General features: G+C 41.1%; 1 protein-coding gene across 5 annotated transcripts in view; it reads right to left on the reverse strand.

Moving 5' to 3' along the window:
* VPS13D (vacuolar protein sorting 13 homolog D) overlaps window positions 1-25,135 on the reverse strand; it is a 245,792-nt gene that overhangs the window by 197,352 nt on the left and 23,305 nt on the right. For 4 of the 5 annotated variants that reach the window (XM_022598274.2, XM_022598273.3, XM_089901016.1 and 1 more), the window contains 14 exons: window positions 24,664-24,765; window positions 24,318-24,519; window positions 23,049-23,228; window positions 21,608-21,738; window positions 20,319-20,394; window positions 19,684-19,854; window positions 18,536-18,666; window positions 15,718-15,850; window positions 11,410-13,623; window positions 10,124-10,275; window positions 6,407-7,438; window positions 4,206-4,296; window positions 2,246-2,372; window positions 426-606 (listed from right to left, as the gene is read on the reverse strand). In XM_022598274.2, the coding sequence (XP_022453982.2) occupies window positions 426-606; window positions 2,246-2,372; window positions 4,206-4,296; window positions 6,407-7,438; window positions 10,124-10,275; window positions 11,410-13,623; window positions 15,718-15,850; window positions 18,536-18,666; window positions 19,684-19,854; window positions 20,319-20,394; window positions 21,608-21,738; window positions 23,049-23,228; window positions 24,318-24,519; window positions 24,664-24,765 (4,923 nt within the window). Of the gene's footprint in view, window positions 1-425; window positions 607-2,245; window positions 2,373-4,205; window positions 4,297-6,406; window positions 7,439-10,123; window positions 10,276-11,409; window positions 13,624-15,717; window positions 15,851-18,535; window positions 18,667-19,683; window positions 19,855-20,318; window positions 20,395-21,607; window positions 21,739-23,048; window positions 23,229-24,317; window positions 24,520-24,663; window positions 24,766-25,135 lie in introns of those variants that run through there. The other variant, XM_089901036.1, reaches the window with a different exon arrangement.

Genomic DNA, 25,135 nt, shown 5'->3' on the forward strand with positions numbered 1-25,135 from the left:
AAAAAAGACATTAAAGGGAGCCATGAACTAAGGAGTTGGAGAACTATATCTGAAAAAAATCCTCTTTCTATAATAGAATAGATATGTTCTTTGGGACCACTTTCCAGGAGAAGTAACCCCATTGAAGTTCTAAAAGGGACCTGAAGTCTTTAGTGTTATCCATAAACTTTATCTTTTTTAGAGCAAGCTAAAGCTAAACTTCAAAGGAAAGTTTAGCTTTCCTTTGATGAGTAAGGAACATAAGCTCTCCGATTACAGTAAGATTTCTGTAGATACTCAGCTACCTGGAGGACAGTAGTAAGCTTAAGATTACCTAATTACCTTCACCTTTTTCAGTGAAAGTTTCCAGATTTACCGCTAGAGATTTAAAAGTTCTACTGATCAGTCAAACTGGAAAAGCATCTTGGATCAATGACACTACCTACCGTCTGCCCCTCAATAGCAGCTCGCTGGCGCCCTAACACGTCCTGCAGCTGAGTGAAGTGCTGGATGAAGGCCACCACCTCCGCCTGGAAGCGCTGGGTATGCACATACTGCACGGAGGCCATCTGGAGGCTCACTCGAATGTCGCACTCCCTCCGGAGCAGCGGGTCGGGCCGGCCATATCTAGGAGGAAGGGCAAAAATGTGACTCAGACAGCAGTAAGATGCAAATTAGTATTTGAAGAAAACTTGGGTTGACTTACGGGTTTCCCTAGAAAACAGCTTTATTAAAATGGAAATCCACCAATCAAGTTTTAGAAAGCAAACTCCAATAATTACTTCCTTTCTAAGCTCCCGCCATGTGTTGAGGATGTTAAATAAAAGTCTGGCGTGATGGCCAGGGCTATAAACAGGGGCACTGCTCTGGGTGCTGAACCCACTCATGACTCCAGAACTCACTCAGAAGCCACCTGTGGTTCAGACCTTTCCCCTGAGGCTCTTTTTCCCTGCCTTTAAGGAAAAATGACTATTCCTGCTCACTCTTCTAGCAAAGACTGTGACAATATGGGCTTGAAAGGTAATAAAAATGAGACCACAAAACAATTGGTAAAGAAAACTAGGCAACAGAACCAAAGTTTCTGGGGCAATCTGTCTTCTGGAAGCTGAAAGAAGTCTTCTTTTTACTTCAGTGAAACGCAAGCTAAAGAGTTTTAGCATCTACATTCACAGATAAATTAGAAAACTTTTACAAATGGTTTTAAATTTAATGGAACATGATGCCATAATAATAAATTATTATACAGGACACAGTCACTGGGGAAAAGAACTCGTATTAGGTGAGCACCTATTTTGTGTCAGGCAGAGAGTTAAGAGCTTGACATTAATTATCTCATTTATTAGAGAACCATGCCACTGTGGTAGGTAACAGTGCAAACAAATCAATCTAAATTCTCAGAACAGTATGATATACTTCCTCTGGAAAGGAAAGAAAAAGTTCTCAGACATCTTTAGGGACCATTTTTCTCAACTCTGGTTGAACATTAAAATCACTCTGGCAGGACTTCCCTGGTGGTCCAGTGGTTAAGACTCCGTGCTTCCAATGCAGGGGGCGCGGGTTTGATCCCTGGTCAGGGAATTAAGATCCCACATGCTGTGCGGCACGGCCAAAAAATTTTTAAAAATCACTTCGGCAAGTTTAAAAAAAAAAAAGAATACTACCTCAGACCAGAATATCTGGGAGCAGAGCTGGATACCTATATTTTCTAACAGTTCCCTGAGAGGTTGAAAACCCAGCCTTTTAAACTTTCTGCTTTCTGAGAAAACCATTCTTTAATAACTACATAGGCTAAAAATGCCTTCTAAGTTCTAAAATTGAATATAGATTATGTTTGTACTGGGAAAAATGCGTAATGTAATTTAAAACCCGTATCTTCAACAACTTTCTCAGGCTGAAATCATTCCAGAACATTCAGAGCTAGATGGAAATTGATCTAACATAGTCCCCTCAATATTTCGATAGAAAAACTGATGCATGGAGATTAAGTGACTTGCTCAAAGTCACAAAACAAGTTGGTGTGAAACCAGACTAATAATAATCACAATTATTTCAATCATACCCCATTTATTTATTAAGCCTGAGTCGCCCACTTCAATGCAGATCCATTGCATTGGACATATATAAATCAAGATTCCCCATAACTAGATCAATTTTACGTAAGATGTTACGATTTTTTAAAACTTTTCTTCATTGTTTAGCTGACAAGAATTTGAAACAACAAGCAATTATGACAAAATGTTAAGTGAGAAAAAATCGGTATTTTTACTTGAAAGTCTGGAAGATGAGTGCTTCTTCCCCACTTGTAGTGAACCGTTCTCTATAGAACTCTCCATGGGATGTAAGGTCACTCAGAGACAGGCTCCCAATGCTTCCCTGTAAGGCCAGGTCTCCTTCTAGGAATGTTAAAAATTAGAACACATTCTTATGTATCTTTTTTCTGTCACACACCTTAAATTTGCCTGAAACAAAAATTGATACACACATGCTTCAGACTTTACACCATTTAATAAAACAAAATTCAAAAGAAAATTTTCATATTCCTATACACCCAGAAAAATATTTTATGCACTATTGCAAATAGTCTCAATGGAGAAGTCCAAAGGGACTGAAATAATACTGCAGCATCACACTTTAACACTTACAAGGGGGAAAAAATTAAATGCATACACGATTTAAAGGATAAAACATTTACAAATACAGATAAAAATGTGATCTCTTCTGAGATCAGACCACTAATTAGAAGTAGTGAAATATCATAAGGTCTATTTTGTACTATGGACAAAAGAATAAAGGAGGAGCTTCCCTGGTGGCGCAGTGGTTGAGAGTCCACCTGCCGATGCAGGGGACACGGTTCGTGCCCCGGTCCGGGAAGATCCCACATGCTGTGGAGCGGCTGGGCCCGTGAGCCATGGCCGCTGAGCCTGCGCGTCCGGAGCCTGTGCTCCGCAACGGGAGAGGCCACAACAGTGAGAGGCCCGCGTACCGCAAAAAAAAAAAAAAAAAGAATAAAGGAGGAAGTGTCAGAGATATGTTACCCGAGCATTAAAAAATGGGTTTTAGTGTGATTTAATTAAACGGCAAAATTAATGAGACAGACACTGGAGACACAGATTTGAAACTACTCTGACATTACACAAGTAAAGCCCCTGGAAGGTGGGTAGAAGAAAGAAGAAATGTTGAAATGTGCACCTGAGGCGCAAACCTATATGAATCATTCTTAACATGGTGTGGATATTGAAAAGGAATATTCTGCACTGCTGCTTCTGTGAAACAAACTTTATCATCATAATTAGCATTACAGAACAATGACTGAGGTGTATATATTTGTCGGGCTAGTTCTGCGCCCAGTGAACTGAAGACACATACTTATTTTTGACCCCTAATGTCCTCTAACAAAAATACACAAGCTTCTCCCAATTCTAAAGACCCATCTCTTCTAGGAACCTTTTATAATTAATTTATACCAGGCATGAAATCTCAATTTTAGTTCATCCCGTCCCCAAAAGACATTCTTATTTTACTACAGAATCAACATTGGAGCTTTGTAATCTTATTTCATTACCAGTTGCTTAAAAAAGGAGCGGTATTTTTTTTTATTTTTTTTATTTTTTTTATTTTTTTTTTTTTAGGAGCGGTATTTTATGCACACTGTAAATCCCTCTGATTTAGAACTTGATATAGCTCCTCTCTTGTGTGCTACTAGGAATTTCAACCTATGGAGTCCCATTAGAAAGAATGCTAGCTTTGCTACAATATCCCCCTGCCTAAACCACCCCCTATCGGTGGCTCCCCCTATGCATGGCAACAGACTGAACACGTGCCCTGGTTTCCCAGAGACGGCCCTGTTATATGCCTGTTTCCCAGCTGTAATTATGAATAATGCCCCCTTTCACTCCCCAAAATGTCCTAATTTTAGACAAAGAAATTACATAGTCACCCAGATAGTCTGTTTAAAACACAGATAGGTGTCAGGACCCCATCCCAACCTAAAGAATCAGATTCCTGGGATGGGGAAGGAGTTGTGCCGACGTGTGCATTTCTAACGAGCTACCCAGATGATTCTGATCCACAGACCAGTATTGGGGCACCACCACCACAAATCATGGCCAGGCTAGTAACCACAACCAAGCCACTGAGCCACACCTTAGCCAGTAAGGACAGTTAGATTTGTAAACAGGATGTTCAAACTCTTCCCAGATTTTGCAAGTCTGATTTTCCCCACTTACCGATCATTTCCAGGTGTGCCACTAATTTGGACACATTTGCTTTAGCAAGCTCACTGGTGGTCTTATTCAGCACGAGAGAGAGCGAATGAACCTAAGAACACAGAAGGTAAAGCAAGGCAAATATTACTGAGGGGAAAAAAGGTAACTTTCAGGCAAACAGCATCGAGAAAGATGCTGCAAGTCTCGGGAAATCTGAAGATAAAGCTTTTATTTTACTGATGCCATCTTCATTTCAGCTTTTCTTAGTCAGCCAAACCATAATAAGAGGAGAGAGCTGATAGGAAAGGAACTCTGTTATTTCTTGGTATTTTTGGTTTTCAGGGTTTTGTGGGTTTTTTTGGCCTCGTCTATTCTTTGTTAGTGAAATGTTTTACATTACAAAACAATTTTTCCCCTTTTTGCATTCATCTCTAACATCACACTATTTTGTAATCACTCACACAGATTAAGTAAAGTTCACCCTAAGAAATCTGTCAAAGCAAAATGATAAATACACTTAATGTTTAACATCTTTGGACAAGTATTTAATAGAAGCCCGTGGTGACCAACTGGGACTTCACTTAGGAACTACAATCCAAGATTTTCTTTCCCAGAGACAACTATAAATAGAAGAAAACCAAAATCCTCTGTCTTGGGAACAGCATTCTCTGAAACAAAGAAATACTGTATTGTAATACTGTCATTTTAACCACAAAAAGGACTCTGTGTCTATGATTTATTGAGGCAGGTACCTCTGAGTGTTATCACTGGGGTGAGGCCCTGATTGAAGAGAAGGAAGGAGAGAAGAGGGGACGGAGAACAGATCAAACCCCCATTCACACACTCTGCTCCCGAGTGGCAGAGGCCAGCGATACTCACGCCTTTATCTTTCATGCCTACCACAAAGTAGGTGATCGGTACATGTCTGATGAATGGGAAAAAATGGAAAAAGAAAGAAAATAATAGAAGGAAAGGAAGGAGAAAAATCATGTGTAGGGGAAGGCAGAGAAAAAAGGAGAGAATTATTACAGATGGAGCAATGACCCTGCGGGGCCACTCCAGCACCACAGAGGGTCCCCTTGCAGTAGTTTTTGGACATGGACAACAGAAGGAGCTCGAGGGAATGAGACCTTCATGAAGGGGGAAGTAAAAACACCTCTAGCCACTTAATCACCAAAATAATGTACGTAATGGGCCTAAAAATGCTCTGCTTAGAGGAATCCAGCTATCACCACCTGAGCCCACTCTTAGCATGGATCTTAGAGTCACCAGAAGTGGGACAACCGGATGTTGTAGACCTCCTGGTGTAACTCAATAGGAAGCACTCAGCACCACCTCTGAAGGGTGTTTACCAAAAAGTCGAACCTGAACCTGATCAAGTCTCTAGAGCTAACTTCCATTTCTAAAATAAGAGGATAAAAGAAGTCAAATGGTACCATAAGGACACAAAGAGACAAATCCAGAGTGTGGGACACTCTAGGGGACACTAACCCAGTTTCTACAAGACAACTGCATGGGAGGAAAAGGTGGGGGGAAGTACCATTCACTGAATGGTCATTTCTGCCACACACATGAGGAGGGCCTTACCTACATCATCTCATTGAATCCTCACAACCCAATGACATAGGCACCATTAAACACCCTACGTTTATTGATGAAAAACTTGAAGGAGAAAGAGGCTAAATAATTTGTCCCCAGCCACACAGCTGTATGGTTACAACAAAAATGCCAGGATTCAAATCTAGGCAAATCTGACATTCGAGACTTCATTTTTAACACCTGTACTGTTGCTCTCAATAAAAGCCAGTAATGTTCTGAGTGAGAGGGAGATGATGACAATAGGCACATTTTAAAGTAACTACTATGTACTGGACATGTTGCCAGGTGCTTTACATAATTCCCTCATTTAGTTATCATAGTGAGATGATGGAAGATGAGGAAACAGAGGCTTAGAGAAGCTAAGTAATTCCAATGAACTATACAGCCCAAAGGAAAGACAAGAAGTTACTGAAACCCTTTATTTCCCCTGCCTCCAGATGGGATTAATGGTAAAACCTTTTCTAAAATACGAATGTCTACCCTTTTGTAATAGACATCCAGAAAACCATATAGCTCCCCTGCCAATAAGAAGAATTTTCTAGAGTAAATGTACAATGACAGCATTTAAGTAAAAAAGCCCACATTCATTCTTAGAACTTACGGGAGCCAAAGAGGACTGATACCTTGAGATCCAGTTTGGTGTTAACTGGATCCTGAAGTTCAGACTCTATTAAAGCGCTTGGCTCTGACTTCACGTTTTGTAGAATGTCCTCAGGCGGCACCTTCACTGCATGGTTGTCTGCAGTGGAGCCAATTCCAAAAAAATCTAGTATCATGACCCAGGTCTGCAGTGTGATCAGCACATCCAAGCAGTTAAAATCAACATCAATGCTCCGGTTAACTCGATTATAACTGGAAGAGAATTCTGGATGCTTCTTATCCACCAAGAATATATTGATATGGACCAAGGAATCATCAAATTTACTCCTTCCAGCAAGTATCTTGGGCTCCTCTACTGTTGGAGAAGGAGGTGGGGTCAAGGGACAGTCCTTGTCCTGGACTTCCTTTTGCTTCTTCCGGGAGGCTGAAATGGGTCTCTGATACAGCTGAAAGACATTAGGAGCTTCTTCCATGTGGGAAGGGAGAGACCGAGGCATATCCGGATACTCCACGTTGGACACAGAAGGGCAAGACTGAGAGAGATACTCTTTTTGTGCTAAACTAGATGGCTTAGGGGCTCCCCGAGACACCATCAGGTTCTTATATTTGGAATCTGGATTTTTCTCCAATAAGTCTTCCATCAGCAGAGAGCGCAGGGCAATCTGAATGGATAAAGTCTGAGGATGGTCTTTACTGAATTCCACCTCAAAATCCTGAAATTTTAAGCTCACAAGACCTTGCGCCCCCAAAGTCAGATCTCCACTTAGCTGAACTTGAAGCTCTGATATACAGAAGTTGGCTTGAATCTGGGTAAAAGATCTGACTTCCTTAAAAGACAAGGACTTTTGAGAAGAGTTAGAAAGGCTGCAGTGGCTGAACAATCCGTTCTCCTTCCTTTCAACGGAAGGTTCTCCACAGGCACCGAGGGAAGGCAGAGGAGAGTTAGGGCAAGGTGAGGAGGTGGCACTGACTGGAAGCTTATTCAGGTCTTCACTGTACACGAGATTGTCCAGAGTTTGTAAAACCTGCTCATATACATGCTTTGCTAACACCACCTGTATTCGAAGAGAAAAATTCAGTTATTCTGCTACTGTCATCAACTGCGCCCACATGCACTGCCCACTCATGTTTTATGGCTTTCCCCGAGAAGTTCTAACTTAGGTGACAGCAAGGACTATCTCTTTTGTTTCTTTCCTGTCCTTACCTCTCTGTGACCCATATCTATTCACAAGGCCCTCCCCAAGTACCTCACAGAATAATCTACACACAATAAATGTTCAATAAGTGCTATTAACTGTAGGCCTGAATCAGCAAAACACTCTTTCTAACCCCAAAAAACAACCTCAAAAATTGAAGGGAATACTGCCAAAAGTCTAATGTGGTTATACCTTAGGATTGAGAAACAAGACTCATGGTTCTAAAACTCACTGATCATCACCAATTAGTATAACAACCTAAGTTTAGTACAGCTGATCAAACAGTACTTTTTAATGATAGTAATGATAATGATGCAGATCCATGATTACTTGTTACTCCCTTACTTTGTTTTTAATTACAATTTCTTAATAAAACTGTTCTCAGGGAAGTTTTTTATTTACTTAAGGATAATTTTTTAACAGAGGCATTCCAAACAGATACAGAAAAAACAGAATTAGAAGGTGATAATTTTGTAACCCCTAAATAAATAACGTATCCCACCACAGTTATCAGTGAATAAGACCTTACACGAGTGACTGACAGGGAATTTTACGATGGAGGGATCAGCTTCCTGCCACCTGAACACAATCAACAATTTTGGCATCACTAATGTCAATCAGACATTATGTGCCTCCTGATATAATATAACATGAAGTACACTGCACCACCTTTGAAGTGTTCTGGCCAAAAAAAAAAAATCCTGAATCCAGTTAAACCTGCAGAGTTAACTTACAATTTACAGAAAATGGGGGGGACAAGTTCAGTGACACCACAAACTAACGGCCAAATCCGGACTGTGGGACATTGCGCAGGACAACTGACCTAGTTTTCCCAACAAAATAATGTCATGGGGGGAAGAAAATGAGAGGGAAACTAAATGAATAGAGACCCACAAGTTGTACCATCCAAATGCAATGTACAGACCTTGTCTGGATCCTGATTCAAACAAACCAAAAGTGAAAAGACGTTTTTGAAACCATCAAAAATGTCTCTGAAATCTGAAAATGGATTAAAATTCAGATGACACCAAGGAATCTTCATTAATTTTGTAAGGCATGATAATACCATTATAGTTATTTTTTTAAATGCACATAGTTTGTAGTGATACATTCCAAATATATAGGGTTAAAAATGGCATGAGGTCTGGGATTTGCCTTAAAATATTTCCCCAAAGGAAAATAAGAATGGACGAGACACATGTGGCAAAATCTTGGTAACTGCTGAATCTGAGTGATGGGTATATGAGGTTTATTAGACAATTCTACTTTTGTCTATTTTTAAAATCTTTCATAATAAAATATTTTTTCATTATTTAAATTACTAAATTATTTTAAAGAATTATTTAAAATAATTTTTTAAGATTTTCATCAGAAACAACAGTAAGGGGCTTCCCTGGTGGCGCAGTGGTTGAGAGTCCGCCTGCCGATGCAGGGGACATGGGTTCGTGCCCCGGTCCGGGAAGATCCCACATGCCGCGGAGCGGCTGGGCCCGTAAGCCATTGCCGCTGGGCCTGCGCATCCGGAGCGTGTGCTCCACAACGGGAGAGGCCACAACAGTGAGAGGCCCGCGCACCGCAAAAAAAAAAAACAACAGTAAGTCGATGGTAACCATAAGATAATAAGTCAATATAATCCAATAGAATTCACATTATGTGCTATATTTAAGCTGAAATATTCATCCTAAGTAACCACCACTGATGAGGCAAAAGTTTAAAAGAGAAAAAGGAAAAACCCTAGAAGCCAAAAAGGAAAAGCTTTGGGGAAAGTTCTCTCACCCAGAGACCCATATCTAGGAACCACTGATGTCAAAAAGTATGTATGTTCTGTTAACAGCACTCCTGGGTTACTCCAGAGCAACTGCCAGACAGACTAGTAACCAAATACTGCCCAAGGCCAGGGTCCACTGTCCTAAGATCCTGCCTGTCCTTGCTGTTTTATAATGTTATGCTTTTTGCTCTCATGCCTGTGAAAGCAGGAAAAATGACACTTTCGAAGGAAAAAGGATGACAGGTGTACACACACACACACACACACACACACACACACACAGACACACACAGACACACACAGCCCCGGACCATTTCATTTCAATGAGGGGCAAGACTAATTCTCCCTTGAAGGGATCTGTCAACAGCTCAGATAATCACATTGTTTTACAGGCTGGGCCAAATGTGTCAGAAGTGTGACAAGAATTATAACCTTCTGGGAAAGAGAGACTGACTTTTTAAGCAATAATTTTCCTCGTTTCTTAATGGCAATGGAATTAAGGATTTGCCCTCTTCCTGTATATAATTCCCCCCTCTCCACATGAAGAAGGCTAACAAGACTGATTCCCCAGTGATAGAAGGACATGATAAAAGGATTCCATGGTTCATTGGAAGAAGTTATTGACAATAATATGAATAATATCTCTTTGAATTTATATATTTTCCTTCCAACATTTTATATATACAAAATATAAATATAACATACGTATATAATATAAATGTAAAATAATTACATAATTTCAACTGTCCTGACATAAAAATCAATAACGTGTTTACCTGCACCGGATTGACAAATTTTCCTTCGATCTTCATGATGCTAGAAGTTCCCAGGTCATCCGGACTAAGGGAGAAAGTCAATTCAGATTCTCTCTCTACAGGGATCTTCTCCAGTTTAAACTGAATGGTCGTGTTGTTCAGGATGTGAAAAGCTGGCATAAAAGAGAGGAAATGACAGACTGGAAACATTCATATTTACTGCCTTCCTGCTGATTAAGTAGAGAGTGTATAGAACAAAGCCCAGGAGTTGCTCCTAGACCAGGAGGGCAGGTTAGCCTGGCACCTGGGGTCTATGACTGAATACAAACTTTGGTAATTATCCCAAGACCAAAACTCATAGCAAGCAGAGGTACAAGATAAATTTATACACAAAAAGTAACAGTTATTTTCATGACATGCTCCACTTGGTGGCTTCAAAATATGGTGCAGTGAACATTAACCCAGGCCAGGGTCCATGTTAAGCTTCTCTTAACCTCCCAAGCTGGCATTTTCCAAACCAAATTGCTCATCCATGTCCAGCTTTAGATTGATCCCTCTTATTGGACCTAAGTCAGAATCACAGACAATATAAGGTTCTAAGTAAACAACTTCTAACCCAAGCAGAGAAAGCAATCTTTTGGTAAGTATGTAAATCAATCAGTGAACACAGCTGAGAACCATAGGAGAAGTTCTCAAAGGCATTAATTTCTTCACCAATGAATAAGGCCGTCTAGGGCTTACCTGATTCCTGTGGATGCCAAGACTATTAATAGATTGAACTGTTTGGTTTTAGCAGATCAGATCGAGAACACAAACTGGCATTTTATTCCTAGAACCCTGGACCAAACCATTACAGAAGATGACAGGATACTCAAAGGAGAACATAACATCCAGAGACTAAGTTTCATATTCTATTTCTGTCAATCCCTCCAGCTGCCTTAGACTACGATATTTAACTAGGAAAGATCTACAGCTTAGGAATGAAAAAAATCAGATGCATTTGACCAAATTACATAATACTCTAACAGAATCCACCCACTGAATCCCTGTGAATGAACACTCACCCAACAGGTCCACTTAAAAAAAAAAAATCTTATTTTGCCAAATATGGTAATCAATGGAAAAAGTTGCAAACATACCAACCTAATATGAAGCATTCTAATAAAATTCTATTTTGATTTCTTAAATATTAACTGGGGATAATTCTAAAAGAAAGGTTTTTGTAGTTATTTTAAGCCAAGTACTATCTACATGAGCTGGGTTTGGAATCTTTAAACAAAATGAGACAAAAGATACACACTCCTCACCTTGACCTCTATGCAAAGATTCAAAGAAATCATGTCGGGTGAAATGAGCTTCCTCTTGACTATTGGCACTGGCAGACCCAGAAGGAGGGCAAAACGCCCGGCTCACTTCAGGCCCAGGGCCCTCTCTGCCTGCCAACTGGGTGCAATTCAAAGAATATAATTTAATGTCTTTGATTTCCACTTGCAGACGGTCACTTCTGGATTCATCATCTCCTGCCACAAAATTCTGGATGAATATCTGTCCCAAGTGTCCTACCAACAACTCAGGACTCCCAGGCTTCCGAGGGATAGAAACAACTGGTGATTCAATGTTTATGTTCAAGATTAGCTTTACAGTGTCGGAATGAGATGCACCTAGGCCAAACCCATATGTTTCATTTTCTTCTAAGATAAAGGATTCCCGGGCCTTCCTTGGAGTTTCAAAGAGTGATACCATCTCAGTGTACTCGGCCGTCTTGGTGGCTAGGACTGTGGTGACTTTGGTGGCTGCGCTTTTCAGCATATTTCGAAAATTTTCTTCCAGCTCATCCATGGACAATGTCAACTCCTTCAAAAATTTAGCAGAGTGGTTGTAATGCAAGGAAGCCATCTTGAGATTGAGAAAACATTCCTGTTTAAATTTCTCAACAAAGGTGAAACTCAGAGCTTCAGTGAGGGTTGCATCTTCCATTCTGACAGATACAGATTCAAAGTAGCCAATATCACTGATGATATTTTCATAGCCTATGGAATTCCCAATGCTGACAACATATTGGTTCTTAACATTCTCCTGTGTTAAATCCATAAGCTGCAAACAGCCAAGAGAACCGTTCATGTCAAATGTGCTGCCCATGGAGACGTTAACTTTGGTGCCACCTATACTTGCCGTTGCAATTTTTCTGCCATATTTCTCTCCATTTGCCATTCCCACTGTCCGAAGGAGCAGCAGGTTAAGTCTGTGGATTTCCACTGCAACCTCGGTGTTTTGTTCATATGTAGATTGGTAAGTTCCTTGTTCCCTAAAGCTTCTTTCAAAATCAGTCATTAAAGGTTGAGGACTCAAATCATCTTTTTCCTTGGGAAAGGATTTTTGAAGAAAACCAATCAGCTCCACAATTGTCTCTGGATTTAGGATGATATCCAAATTATTCACCTGTAACGAAACCACCTGAAGAGTGCTGTCCAAATTCATCGATGGGCACTCTGAACTCACAAACTGATACTCCAGTTTTATGAGGGACTCTTGTTCTTTGGTGAGAATTCTGTCAAGAGAAACACCAGTGGCTGATCGGTCGTTCAGTGTGGCAGTATTAGTGAGGTGGGCCACGTTGGGTCCAGAGACAGGAGACTGGGCTCTGCTATCCCGGAGGCTTCCTGTTGGGATATCAAAGCTCAAATTCTTATGAGAGGCCATCAAAAGGTCAAAATCAGCACCATATGTCTGCATGGTGTCCACCAGCAGCAAACCATGAACAGTGAGGGAGACTTCAGCGTCATAAGGCCTCTTCACAAAGTGAGCGTTGGTACCAAATACCTTGAGCACAGAAATGTACCGGCCGTTGCTCTCAACACCAAGCTGCATACAGTTCACTTTAAATTCAGCCAGGAGGAGTTGTGACTCCACCAGAACCTCCCGGGTATGCTGCTCCAACACCACGATGCTCTGGGTTAAATTCATCACCGAGTCTTGCAAACTTCCCCGCTGTCCCCCTTGGGGAAAAATCTTCTCTTTAATCTGAGTGTCAAAAGTCTTCATTTCTGGGGTGGTCAGGAGAGCAAAGCAATTCTTTAGAGCAGATATTTTATCTTCATTGATGTGGATCTTTAGGTCTGGTAGGTTGCCTGATAGCACGGCTCCGGGGTACTTGGGATCTGAAGTATAAATCAATCGGCGTTCTAACTGTAGGTGAACGTTGAATTTCTCGACCACATGGGTCGGTCCCACATCAATATCCTGGACATGCTTCCAGTTGTCCTTCACTCGTCCAACCATGATCTGGAGGTCCAGAAAGGACAGCGAGTACCTCTCATACATCTTCGTGCTCATTAAATGTGCTTGAAGCTGCTCTTCACTGAATTCAACTCCAGAAAATGGAGGTGTTTTCTCCCTATTACTGCTGTTTGTCTCGGGAGGTGGGGTGTTAGGAGGTGTGGCAAGAGGGGTCTTATATTCGTCATCACTAAACTGATTCTCTTCAGATGCTGACCCATCCCCACTCTTCCTCTTGGAGTCATCTGCAGATGAAAAAAGAGAAGATTCAAAGTATATGTCTGCTCTTTCCTTCCTCTTCCCTTTAATGAAAGAATTAAGAAAAGTAGAGAATCAACCACCCCAATTTAAAAAATAAATGGATGAAAACTCCAAGCATTATATTCTGTATTTATCATTTATTCAGCATAAACTTATCTACTGATTTGGAAATCAAAACACAAAGAGTAAAAGTGTATGAACATGAGAAAAGATGGAGACCTGCTAACGTAAGAACATATGTCAGGGTGCAGAAGCCAACAACCTGCTGCCCGAAACTGCCCCCACCCCCAATCTGAGCTGCACTGCGTGAGCTGCCATCACCAACCCCTCTTATGTCACTCTCCATATTTGTTTACTTTTTCCTGTATTCATCTATGTGTACATTTTGTCCCCTCCCCCCACTAGAATGTTCTAAAAGAAGAGGTCTCGTCTACCTTCCTCAACACAATACCCCTAGTGCCTAGATCAATGCTTGGCAAGCAGCAACTGCTCGATATGTCATGTTCTAGCCCCAGAATTCACACTCTTAACCCCCCTCTCTTCTGCACCCAAGCAGTGCCGAGACAACAAAAACACATCGCTGGGTTTGCTATGTCTCTATTCCATGTTTGTGTTTTATAAATTCAAGTAGGTGCTTTCTGTGGTTGTGTGATCCTTTTCTTCAGATACAATTCCCTTTTCACATTCCCCTTACGGCCAAACTTTTCCACTCCAGCTCAAATCCTCTACCCTCTTCTCCTCTTCTGATCTTTCAGTAAAATAGGATAAGGCTGAGATTGTTTGATAAGCTTCCTCAATCTCTTTTATCCAATGAATCCTCTCTTTCCTCCCTCCCATCTCAAGGTGAACAATGACTATTTTTTGGATCTAATAATAGTAATGAAATTACCTTCCAGGAGTCTTTTTATGTATGTCCCTAATATCCCTAAATAGATTAAATCTCTATTCCAGAAATTATGTACTGAGAAATAATGTTTATTAAAATACAAAACTTTACACAAGAAATACAATTAAAAACCACAGTGAGATACTACTACACAGTCATAAAAATGGCTATAATCCAAAAGACAGATAATAACAAACGTTGACAAGGATATAAAGAAACTGGAACTCTCGTACAATGCTGGTGAGACAGTAAAAAGGTGCAGCCATTTTACAATCTGGCAGTTCCTCAAAATGTTAAACACAGAGCTGCTGTATGACCCAGCAATTCTACACTGAAACAAACCCAAAAGACTGAAAATATACGTCTACACAAAAGCCTATACATTAATGTTCATACCAGCACTACTCACAATAGCCAAAAAGTGGAAACCCAAATGTCCACCAACTGATAAATGGATAAATAAAATGTAGTATATTCATACAAGGGAACATTATTCAGTCACAAATAGGAATGAAGTATTGGTACAGGCTACAACAGGATAAACCTTGAAAACACTACGACAAGTGAAAGAAGTCAGGCATAAAAGACCACGTGTTATATGACTCTGTTCACGTGAACTGTTCAGAATAGGCAAATCCATAGGGATAGAAAGATTGGTGGTTAGCAAGGGCTCGGAGAGCTGGTAATGGAGAATAACTGCTTATGGGTTTAGACTGTCTTCTTGGGAATGATGAAAATGTTCTGGAATTAGATAACAGTGAGAGTTGCACAATTTTACCAACATACAAAAAACAACTGAATTCTACATTTTCAAATGTATCTCAATAAAGGTATTATTAAAAAAGTAACAAGTGGGCTTCCCTGGTGGCGCACAGTGGTTGAGAGTCCGCCTGCCGATGCAGGGGACACGGGTTCGTGCCCCGGTTCGGGAAGATCCCACACGCCGCGGAGCGGCTGGGCCCGTGAGCCATGGCCGCTGAGCCTGCGCGTCCGGAGCCTGTGCTCCGCAACGGGAGAGGCCACAACAGTGAGAGGCCCGCGTGCCACCAAAAAAAAAAAAAAAAAAAAGTAACAAGTGAACTCTGGAGTTACAAAATGTTAAATACCTCTTTTTTTAAGCTTTACTTAGTTTAGCACAGAGACACGTCAATCTACCACGACATGTCTTCATTACTTCACACTCACACTGTACCTTGGGTATTGGTCAAGAGCATTCTGCCTAGATCCACAACAACCAACACGGGATTCTTGAATTTGAAATCATCAGGAAATATCACCTGAGGGGCAGAAATGTCTAGTCGCACAGTCCACCGTTTACTCTCCTCCTGTAAAAATAAAACAAATGACGATTAAATAACCTTGAACTGCAACTGCTGACAGAGGGCAGCTTTATCAGCTAGGGCTCAAGCCTTCCCGAAAGCCACACTAGGGTCACAGGATGACGTAATGGTCTCTGATATTAAAGCAAAATGTTTAAAACAAAAGTGGATCCAAATGTTTAACAATTTGAGACATTACCACAGGCAAATGTCTGAAGTGGGAGAAAAAAATTGGCAAATTACTGGTTTGGTGGGTTGTCTGCTCTTTGATTTTGATGATCAGTGGTTTAAGAAAGGTCTGATTTCTAAATGTACAGGACTTAATACTTTAAAGTATTACAGAAGTTATACAATTCAAATAAAAGTAGAAATCCAAATATTTTTATTTATTCATGGATATTGCTAACCATGAACTTTCAGGCCAAAATACCTTACTGAAAAACATAAGCTTTGACATTTGAAATATAAAAAATAGACCAATTCATGAATTTGTTAACAGTTCTTCCCTGTGACTAAAATTAGCTAATTTATATAAATGCTATCAAAAAAAGTTGTATGTAGTAAAAAGCTAATTTATATAATTATACATAGTAAAAACTACATGTAGTAAATTATATGTAGTAAAAGCTGATTTATATAAATGTGATCAAAAAGAAACCTCTTGGTCTAAGATAATCAGAAGGTACTAAATGTTGTAATTTGTGTCAAAACACTAGCAAAAACAGAAGACAGGACAAACTCTCCGCCCCTCACTACTTACCCCTAAACATTTTCCTCTGAACACTGCTGCCATGCCTTACACTCCCAGCTGGCTCTGCACCTTCCAAAGAAGCCACACTGACTGCTCCACCTACTGCTGCATCTTGGCAGCATACCTCCAGGCCACAGGGTCAGAAACCCAGTTATTTTCTTGTTTTGGTTTTTTGGGGTTTATTTTTAAATTTTTATTGGAGTATAGTTGATTTAAAATATTGTATTAGTTTCAGGTGTACAGCAAAGTGAATCAGTTATACATATACATATATCCACTCTTTTTCAGATTCTTTTCCCATATGGGTCATTACAGAGTACTGAGTAGAGTTCCCTCTGCTACACAGTAGGTCTTATTTATCTATTTTATATATAGTAGTGTGTATGTGTCAATCCCAATCTCCCAATTTATCCCTCTCCCCTAGCTTTCCCCCCTGGTAACCATGTTTGTTTTCTACATCTGTAACTCTATTTCTGTTTTGTAAATAAGTTCATTTGTACCATTTTTTTAGATTCCATATATAAGTGATATTATGATATTTGTCTTTGTCTTACTTCACTCAGTATGACCATCTCTAGGTCCATCTACATTGCTGCAAATGGCACTATTTCATTCTTTTTTATGACTGAGTAATATTCCATCGTATATATGTACCACATCTTCTTTATCCACTCCTCTATCGATGGACATTTAGGTTGCTTCCATGCTGTGACTATTGTAAACAGTGCTGCAATGAACACTGGGGTGCACGTATCTTTCCGAATTATGGTTTTCTCCAGATATATGCCCAGGAGTGGTATTGCTGGATCATATGGCATCTCTATTTTTAGTTTATTAAGGAACCTCCATACTGTTCTCCATAATGGTTGTACCAATTTACATTCCCACCAACAGTGTAGAGGGTTCCCTTTTCTCCACACCCTCTCCAGCATTTACTGTTTGTAGACTTTTTTGATGATGGCCATTCTGACTGGTGTGAGGTGAGCCTTCACTGTAGTTTTGATTTGCATTTCTCTAATAATTAGTGATGTTTAGCATCTTGCCATGTGCTTTTTGGCCATCTGTATGTCTTCTTAGGAGAAATGTCTATTTAGATCTCCCACCCACTTTTTGATTGGGTTGTTCCTTTTTTTGATATTGAACTCCATGAGCTGTTTGTATATTTTGGAGATTAATCCCTTGTTCACTTCATTTGCAAATATTTTCTCCTATTCTGTGGGTTGTCTTTTCGTTTTGTTTATGGTTTCCTTTGCTGTGCAAAAGCTTTTTAGTTTAATTAGGTCCCATTTGTTTATTTTTGGTTTTATTTTCATTACTCTAGGAGGTGGATCAAAAAAGATATTGCTGCGATTTATGTCAGAGTGTTCTGCCTATGTTTTCCTCTAAGAGTTTATTATAGTGTCCAGTCTTACATTTAGGTCTTTAAGCCACTTTGAGTTTATCTGTGTGTCTGGTGTTCAGAAACCCAGTTTTGCTGGACTGTTGAGATGGCTCTGGGCTCTCCCTTTCTACTTACGGCATCCTCGTGTCAGCTGGTCACTTAGCATCACAAAGTGACCATCCTTCCCAGGAATTAAAACTGGGGCATCATTCCAATTGTTTTTCTTCTGCTAACAGTACATGAAAGGGGGTGTTCTTAAGTGAAATATTTACAAAATGTCAGGTATAGAAAACGGAACAAAGATGAGTCTGGAGAGTGTTCCAAGATGGGTAAAAGGAAGAAATATGATCTCGTCTCAGTCATTTGTTTTTATTTATTAAACCCTGACTGTACAAGACATGGGATTTTATTTTTTGCTAACTGATAAGTACTTCCTAGATTCAGTTCACTTAATCAGTGTAATTGATACAAGCATGTCTATCTATGTAAGTAAAGAACTTAGGAAAAACACCTTCCTCTTCCCCGCCCCCCAAAAAGAGTATTTACTACGCCTACTTACAATGAAATCACCCACTAACAAACGATCAAGAGTTTGTCGGATTTCCGCCTTGGTCTGCATCTTCAGTCTGTTATATTGTCTTCGGGCAGCTTCAGCCACTCTCAACTCAAGTTCAGACTGATAACCAAAACCTGCAAGATGGGAAATATACAGGAGAGTCAGAATTTTCAAATGGCTGGGTGAAAGAAAGCACTGCAACTTCTATTCTCACCAGGGATTTCCAGCAAAGCTAGAACACAGTCTGTACAACAACAGTTCCTTACTCCAGCCTGACCTGGTGCCATACAGGGTAACCGGAATGAGGCGAAGATGGGCGAGAAAGGCACATCCTTTCAAAACATCCATGTGGAGAAAGGCAGTATGTGAGGGAAGGATACCTAAGTTACTAGAATTTCTAGAACCAGTTTCTGAAAGATTCCAAACCATATTTCAAAATTTTTAAAAGCATATTACACTGAAAGAGCAATTGGAATTTAGAAGTAGTATATGCCTTCTACATTCTATCAGTGACAGAGCAATGAAGCCAAGATATTTATGGCCACTGTTTAAATGAAAAGACTCAAAAAACTGGACCAAAAACTAAAACAATTGTTATGAAGAGGGAGAGACAGGATACATTTAGGAAAGTACCACTGTTTTACTGACTTCCTTGTCAAACAGTAGTGCTTCTTCTGCACATACTGTCTCAAATCTTTTTTGGGAACAAAGGAAGGCCTAAGTGAATCAATGATGACACAGAAGAGTGCAATGGTGAACCTTGGAATACTTAATGCTGCATGAAACAAGTAAAACAAACCACTGATCCTGTCATCTAGAAGGAAACTGAACATTCCTCCTAAATTCTCTGGCCTAAAATATCCTGGGTAGCCAAGGAAATCACTGTCCTCATGGAATGGGAAGCATTTTAAATGCATGCTAAATGAAGGCAAAGAAAGAGAAAATATGAAGGCTATTGATTCCTCTTGGAAGAGTAACTTTCCAAGGACATCCACTTTGATTCAGTAACTAAGGACAACCCTATCCACTTACTCTGCAGGCCTTCTCTACCACTACCAGGTCACCTGAATGTATAATAACCCTTATCCCAGAAACGACAAGAAAGATGTCTTTAGAAAGTCACATAAGAGCAAACAAACAAAAAAGTTAACCTGAGGTATGAACCTTTCCCTTGTAGAAAAAGTCTGCTACTTTTTTAATAGCCTGGGGATTATATATGATGTTCAAGGGCCTCGTGCTGACATTCAGCCGCCTCTCAAAATGGCTGTGCACTGGATTTCTCTCATATAGCATCTCAAAAAATGGGTCATCTGGGTCTGCAGCTAAAGGAAAGAACCAGAGAAAGAAAATGGAACACAGCAAAATAATCATCTTATTCTTGATAACTGATAAGGACTTCTGGGAAAAAAAGACATTTTCTCAATTATTTTCCAATTAGTTCTCATTTATGAAAATTTTATAAAACAGAAAACCTAATAAGGATTGACTAATTGTCAACAGGACTCCTCAAACAGGACCAGGTTGTTGGACTCACTCCCAACATGTAACCCAGGACCCGGAGGCCCTGAGAGTTACCCCAGTCACACATGGGTGGAGGGAGAGCATGAGGCAGTCTCCAAGTCAGACAGGGATCCACACAGCAAACCACTGGGCACAAGACAGGACACACTCCCTCTCTGCTGACCAAGACTACTGATCTATAATCATCGCATTTTGAAGAATGAGTTTAAGAACGTACGACACAAAAAAAAAAAAAAAAAAAAAAAAAGAACGTACGACAACTTACCAGGGTGATGATCGCTTCTGTCTGCAGAGGCTGTCTGGAGTCCAAAAGACTGTGAGACTCTGCCGACTTCTTTTTGCTGATAAACACACACAAAATGCAAAAAGGTCAGGGCGAGAGGGACCAATTCACTGTGCACACGCTCTCTCATGTCTTACCCTTTGGCATCACTCTTGCTTAGCACAGTCAGAATCAAAACTCGTCTGACACCAGGCGACTGTGGACCTGCAGGCTGAGCCCTCCAGTCTGTGCCTTTCCCCAGCCTGGTACGGGCAGTGCGCTACTCTGCACTCAGCACACTTAGTGAACGACTGCTCAACAAGGACTGAGTGTGTACAGCTTTTCACACTTTCACTCTGCCCACCCACACTCTCCCCAGTGCCCCATGACAAAACATTCTGAGAAGAATAAGGGGCTAAAGATTCAACTCCTCTGGGCTTCCCTGGTGGCGCAGTGGTTGAGAATCCACCCACCAATGCAGGGCTCGAACATGGGTTCAAGCCCTGGCCCGGGAAGATTCCACATGCCATGGAGCAACTAAGCCCGTGCGCCACAACGACTGAGCCTGCGCTCTAGAGCCCGTGAGCCACAACTACTGAGCCCACGTGTCACAACTACTGAAGCCCGCGTGCCTAGCGCCCACGCTCCACAACAAAGAGAAGCCACCGCAATGAGAAGCCCGCACGCCGCAACGAAGAGTAGCCCCCGCTCGCTGCAACTAGAGAAAGCCCACATGCAGCAACGAAGACCCAACGCAGCCAAAAATAAATAAATAAATTTATTTAAAAAAAAAAAGATTCAACTCTTCTGACCATCTTTTTGCCAACTTAGTAAGATCAAAGATCTTCTAGTCTAAAAATAATATTATATATAAAAAATTACACCTATAGAGAAAACTTGTGGTGGCTCTTTTGTAACTCTGGAAACATGAGACTACCTATCAGTGACTGAGGGTCAGAATGAATGAAAATCACTGTCGGATACAGAGGACATTCAACATTGACCTTGAAATGCAGAAAATAGTGGTGCTGATGGCATTTTCTTCCAAATCAGAGCAACTATTCCAAGGTGGCTATAACACAGGGAGGGAAGAAGGCATTGCCATAAAACTCACCAACACCTGCTCTCTGACAAATTCAAAAAACTTATCTACCTCCTATTTGATTTTGATCAGCCTGTCTCAAAATGATCAAATGTCAGAATGAATCAAGTTAATACTACTTTTGTTGCCTAAAACAGACCACAATTCACGAACACCCTGGATGAATCAGCCATCCCACTGCTGTACGTACTGGATTAGGGAAGACCAGAAGAGGAAATAGAGTCCCTTCTGTGGCCAGGTCTCGAAGAAACAGTCCACCCAACCGGACTGAAAGCAAGGAGGAGTTTCTTCGAGGAAGAGATTCTGCTAGAAGTTTTACACCTACAGAAAATAAATGTTAAGAGTTATACTATGCCATCATAGCCTTAATTATTTTAAAAGTATAAGATATAATATTTTACAGAAGACTATAAGATATCATGAACTATTTCTCCTTGAAATTTGAACAAAATAACCCTATCTACATATTATATGTCTATCTTATATAAATCTATAAGGAGTATTAGAAGTTTCCCAACAGAATGAATTTTAAACAGAGCACTTTACAATTAAATTCAAGCAATCTGCTAGTTCACACTAAGTTTATGATTTCTCAGCTCTCAAGATTATAAAGTCAAAAACAAACTGGATTTTTTTTTTTTTTTGGTCATTTGCCTTTAAACTACTGACAAGCCACAGATAACTGGCTATTTTATGAACTGCAATAAATCTGTTTGTGAGAAGAGAAAACGAACATCTGGGTATTTATTTACATACCTTTAATTCAAATTCAGAAAAAGAAGTCAAATACAGTCAATCTTCATTATTCGCAGACTCCATATTTATAAATTCGCCTATTCACTAAAATTTATTTGTAACCCCAAAATAATACTCACGGTGCTCTGCGGACATATGCAGAGCAGCCAAAAATTCGAGTCACCTGAAGCGCATGCTCCCAGCTGAAGCTGAACATGGCAATGCTCTGCCTTCTTGTTTCAGCTCATACAAGTGCCCTTGTGTGGTCTATTTAGTGCCAGTTTTTTGCATTTTTGTGCTGTTCCTTGGTGATTTCGCTGTTTATAAGGGTCCCCAAGCACAGTGCTGAAGTGCTGTGCCTTACAGAGGAAATACATGTAGTAGATAAGCTTCACTCAGGCATGAGTTACACGCCGCTGGCCATGAGTTCAATTAATGAATCAACAACATATATTAAATAAGGTGGGGCTTCCCTGGTGGCGCAGTGGTTGAGAGTCCGCCTGCCGATGCAGGGGACACGGGTTTGTGCCCCAGTCCGGGAAGATCCCACATGCCGCGGAGCGGCTGGGCCCGTGACCATGGCCGCTGAGCCTGCGCATCCAGAGCCTGTGCTCCGCAACGGGAGAGGCCACAACAGTGAGAGGCCCGCGTACCGAAAAAATAACAAAATAAGGTGTCTTTAAACACACACACTCATAGAACAAGGTTATATACTGATCCGTTGACGAATGTGATGACCAGAGGCTTGCAGGCACCTAACCTTGTGTTTCCCCTCGGAGCCTGGAGTCAGTATTCACGCAACATTCTAGAACATAACTACTGCAAATAATGAGACTCAAGTGGACACTCGTGCCCACAGAGATACAGAGCATCAGGTGGCTCTCTGGGGGCAATACCTGAAAACTCAAGCTGCATGAAAGCACTTTGATTCATCTGGGCAGCTCCCTGCTCCTGGTGCAGCAGAGTCACGGTCCCTCGCTGTAGCTGTAAGTTCAGTTTGGCAAAGACATGGTCTCGCTTTGTGTACGTGTTCATACAAGAGGCGTCTGCAGTGGGGTCAAAAAACTCCTCGGAGCCTAAATGTGAGGAAGAAAAGACTTTAAGAAAACACATGGGAAAATTTAAAAAGCACTGATCACAGTCATTATGACATTATTTAACTATTTTCCCCTTTTAGGGAAGAACTCCAAAGTCACGGGTGACTGTTTTATTCACCAATGTGAAACGACCCTAACTGTTTTATAAGGGCCCTGATCAACTTATTGTCAAATGAGGGACGATGCCAAATTCATGATGAAGTACACTACAAGGCAGCACTGCCCAATGCAGTGCACTGTCCTACACTGCACTGTCCTGCACAGTGGCCACTAACCACAAGTGGCTTTGAGCACTGTGGCTCATGTGGCAAGTCAACTGAGGAAGTGAATTTTTTATTTTAGTTTAATAAATTTAAATAGCCATTTGTGACTACAGCTACCATAGTGGACAGCCTGGGTGTAAAGGGTGGCTCCGGACTGGTATTCAAGCCTCAGAGTTTAAAACTTTTGAACTTGTTCAGATTTAATTCTCTTACAATCACTGCCACTCAGATCGATCTGAAACCATATTAATATTCAAATTCAGTAATGGAGTTGCAAACAAGTATCTCTTGAAACTTCCTCTCTCTGACTCTATGAACATGAGACAAACCGTTACTAATGTCTTTTTTTTTTTTTTTTTGGCTGTGTTGGGTCCCTGTTGCTGTGCACAGGCTTTCTCTAGTTGCAGGAAGCGGTGGCTACTCTTCATTGCAGTGCACAGGTTTCTCACTGAGGTGGCTTCTCTTTGTTGCAGAGCACAGGCTCTAGGCATGTGGGCTTCAGTAGTTGCAGCATGCAGGCTTCAGCAGTTGTGGCACGTGGGCTCTAGAGCGCAGGCTCAGTAGTTGTGGCGCACGGGCTTATCTGCTCAGCAGCACGTGGGATCTTCCCGGACCAGGGATCGAACCCATATCCCCCGCACTGGCAGGCGGATTTTTAACGATTGCACTGACCAGGGAAGTCCTTCTACTTTTTTTCTATTTGAAATATAGCATGGGCCATTTCACAAATAACAGATGAATTATGAACCAAAGGTCTCCTTTCACTATAGCCAAGAAGGGCAAGTAAAGGCCAGCCCTGCCTTACCCAGGATCTCCTCAGGAGTCCAGCGTTCGTGCTGCTCCGCAGTCAGGCCCTCGACTGGTTTCCCTTCAGGGCTCTGCTGCCCATACCAGCCACCCCAGCCAGGAAACCAGGACTGAAGGTACTGCAACATTCCGCTGCCTCCGCTGGGTTCTGGGTCTCCAGGAGACTCTCCCGGAGAATACAACTGAGGCTCTCGTAAGCTCTGTGTCAATCAAAAATGAGCACATGTGAGTACTCGAAGACAGAAACAGGAAGTGATATACACCACTGCTTATTCTCTGTCTGCCCACAGAGGCACTCAGAGCCTAATGGGTCAGAACACATCTTCTCACAGAGGATTTCCTACCTCTGCCAGTTCTTCCTGTTTGTGAAATCGTTCATGAACCAGTTCACGCAAAATCTTCAATTCCTCAAAGCTCTGTTCCTCTTCAATCCGACACACTTCCTCCTGTTTGGGTGAAAACAAACAAACAAAACAGGTATTATAGCTCCAGAGAAACGGGACACCTTCACGAACCAATCCAGTACTGTGAAGGAACCCAACTGGCCTCCAACGTTTCCCAACATTTCGAAGGCCAAGAAACAATGAAGATAAACAGTTAATTCCTAATTGCTATGTTTCTGGTTTAAAAAGCTTTTCCATATAACGCTGATAGATTCTACCTGGTCTCTGAGATGAGACTAACGGTAAGTACAGAGGGAGCAGACACAGTACTGAGTTGAAAATGGGAAATGAAGAACGTGTGCTGCCAGAGTAGCCCATGTTTGCACAGCAATGGCGGTTTACAAAGTGCCTTCACATGTGTTACCTCAATTGA

The sequence above is a fragment of the Delphinapterus leucas genome, chromosome 1 (genome assembly GCF_059928025.1).
Source record: "Delphinapterus leucas isolate spDelLeu-1000000601 "Yukka" chromosome 1, BTC_Dleu_Yukka2, whole genome shotgun sequence".
In the NCBI taxonomy this organism is placed as follows: Eukaryota; Metazoa; Chordata; class Mammalia; order Artiodactyla; family Monodontidae; genus Delphinapterus; species Delphinapterus leucas.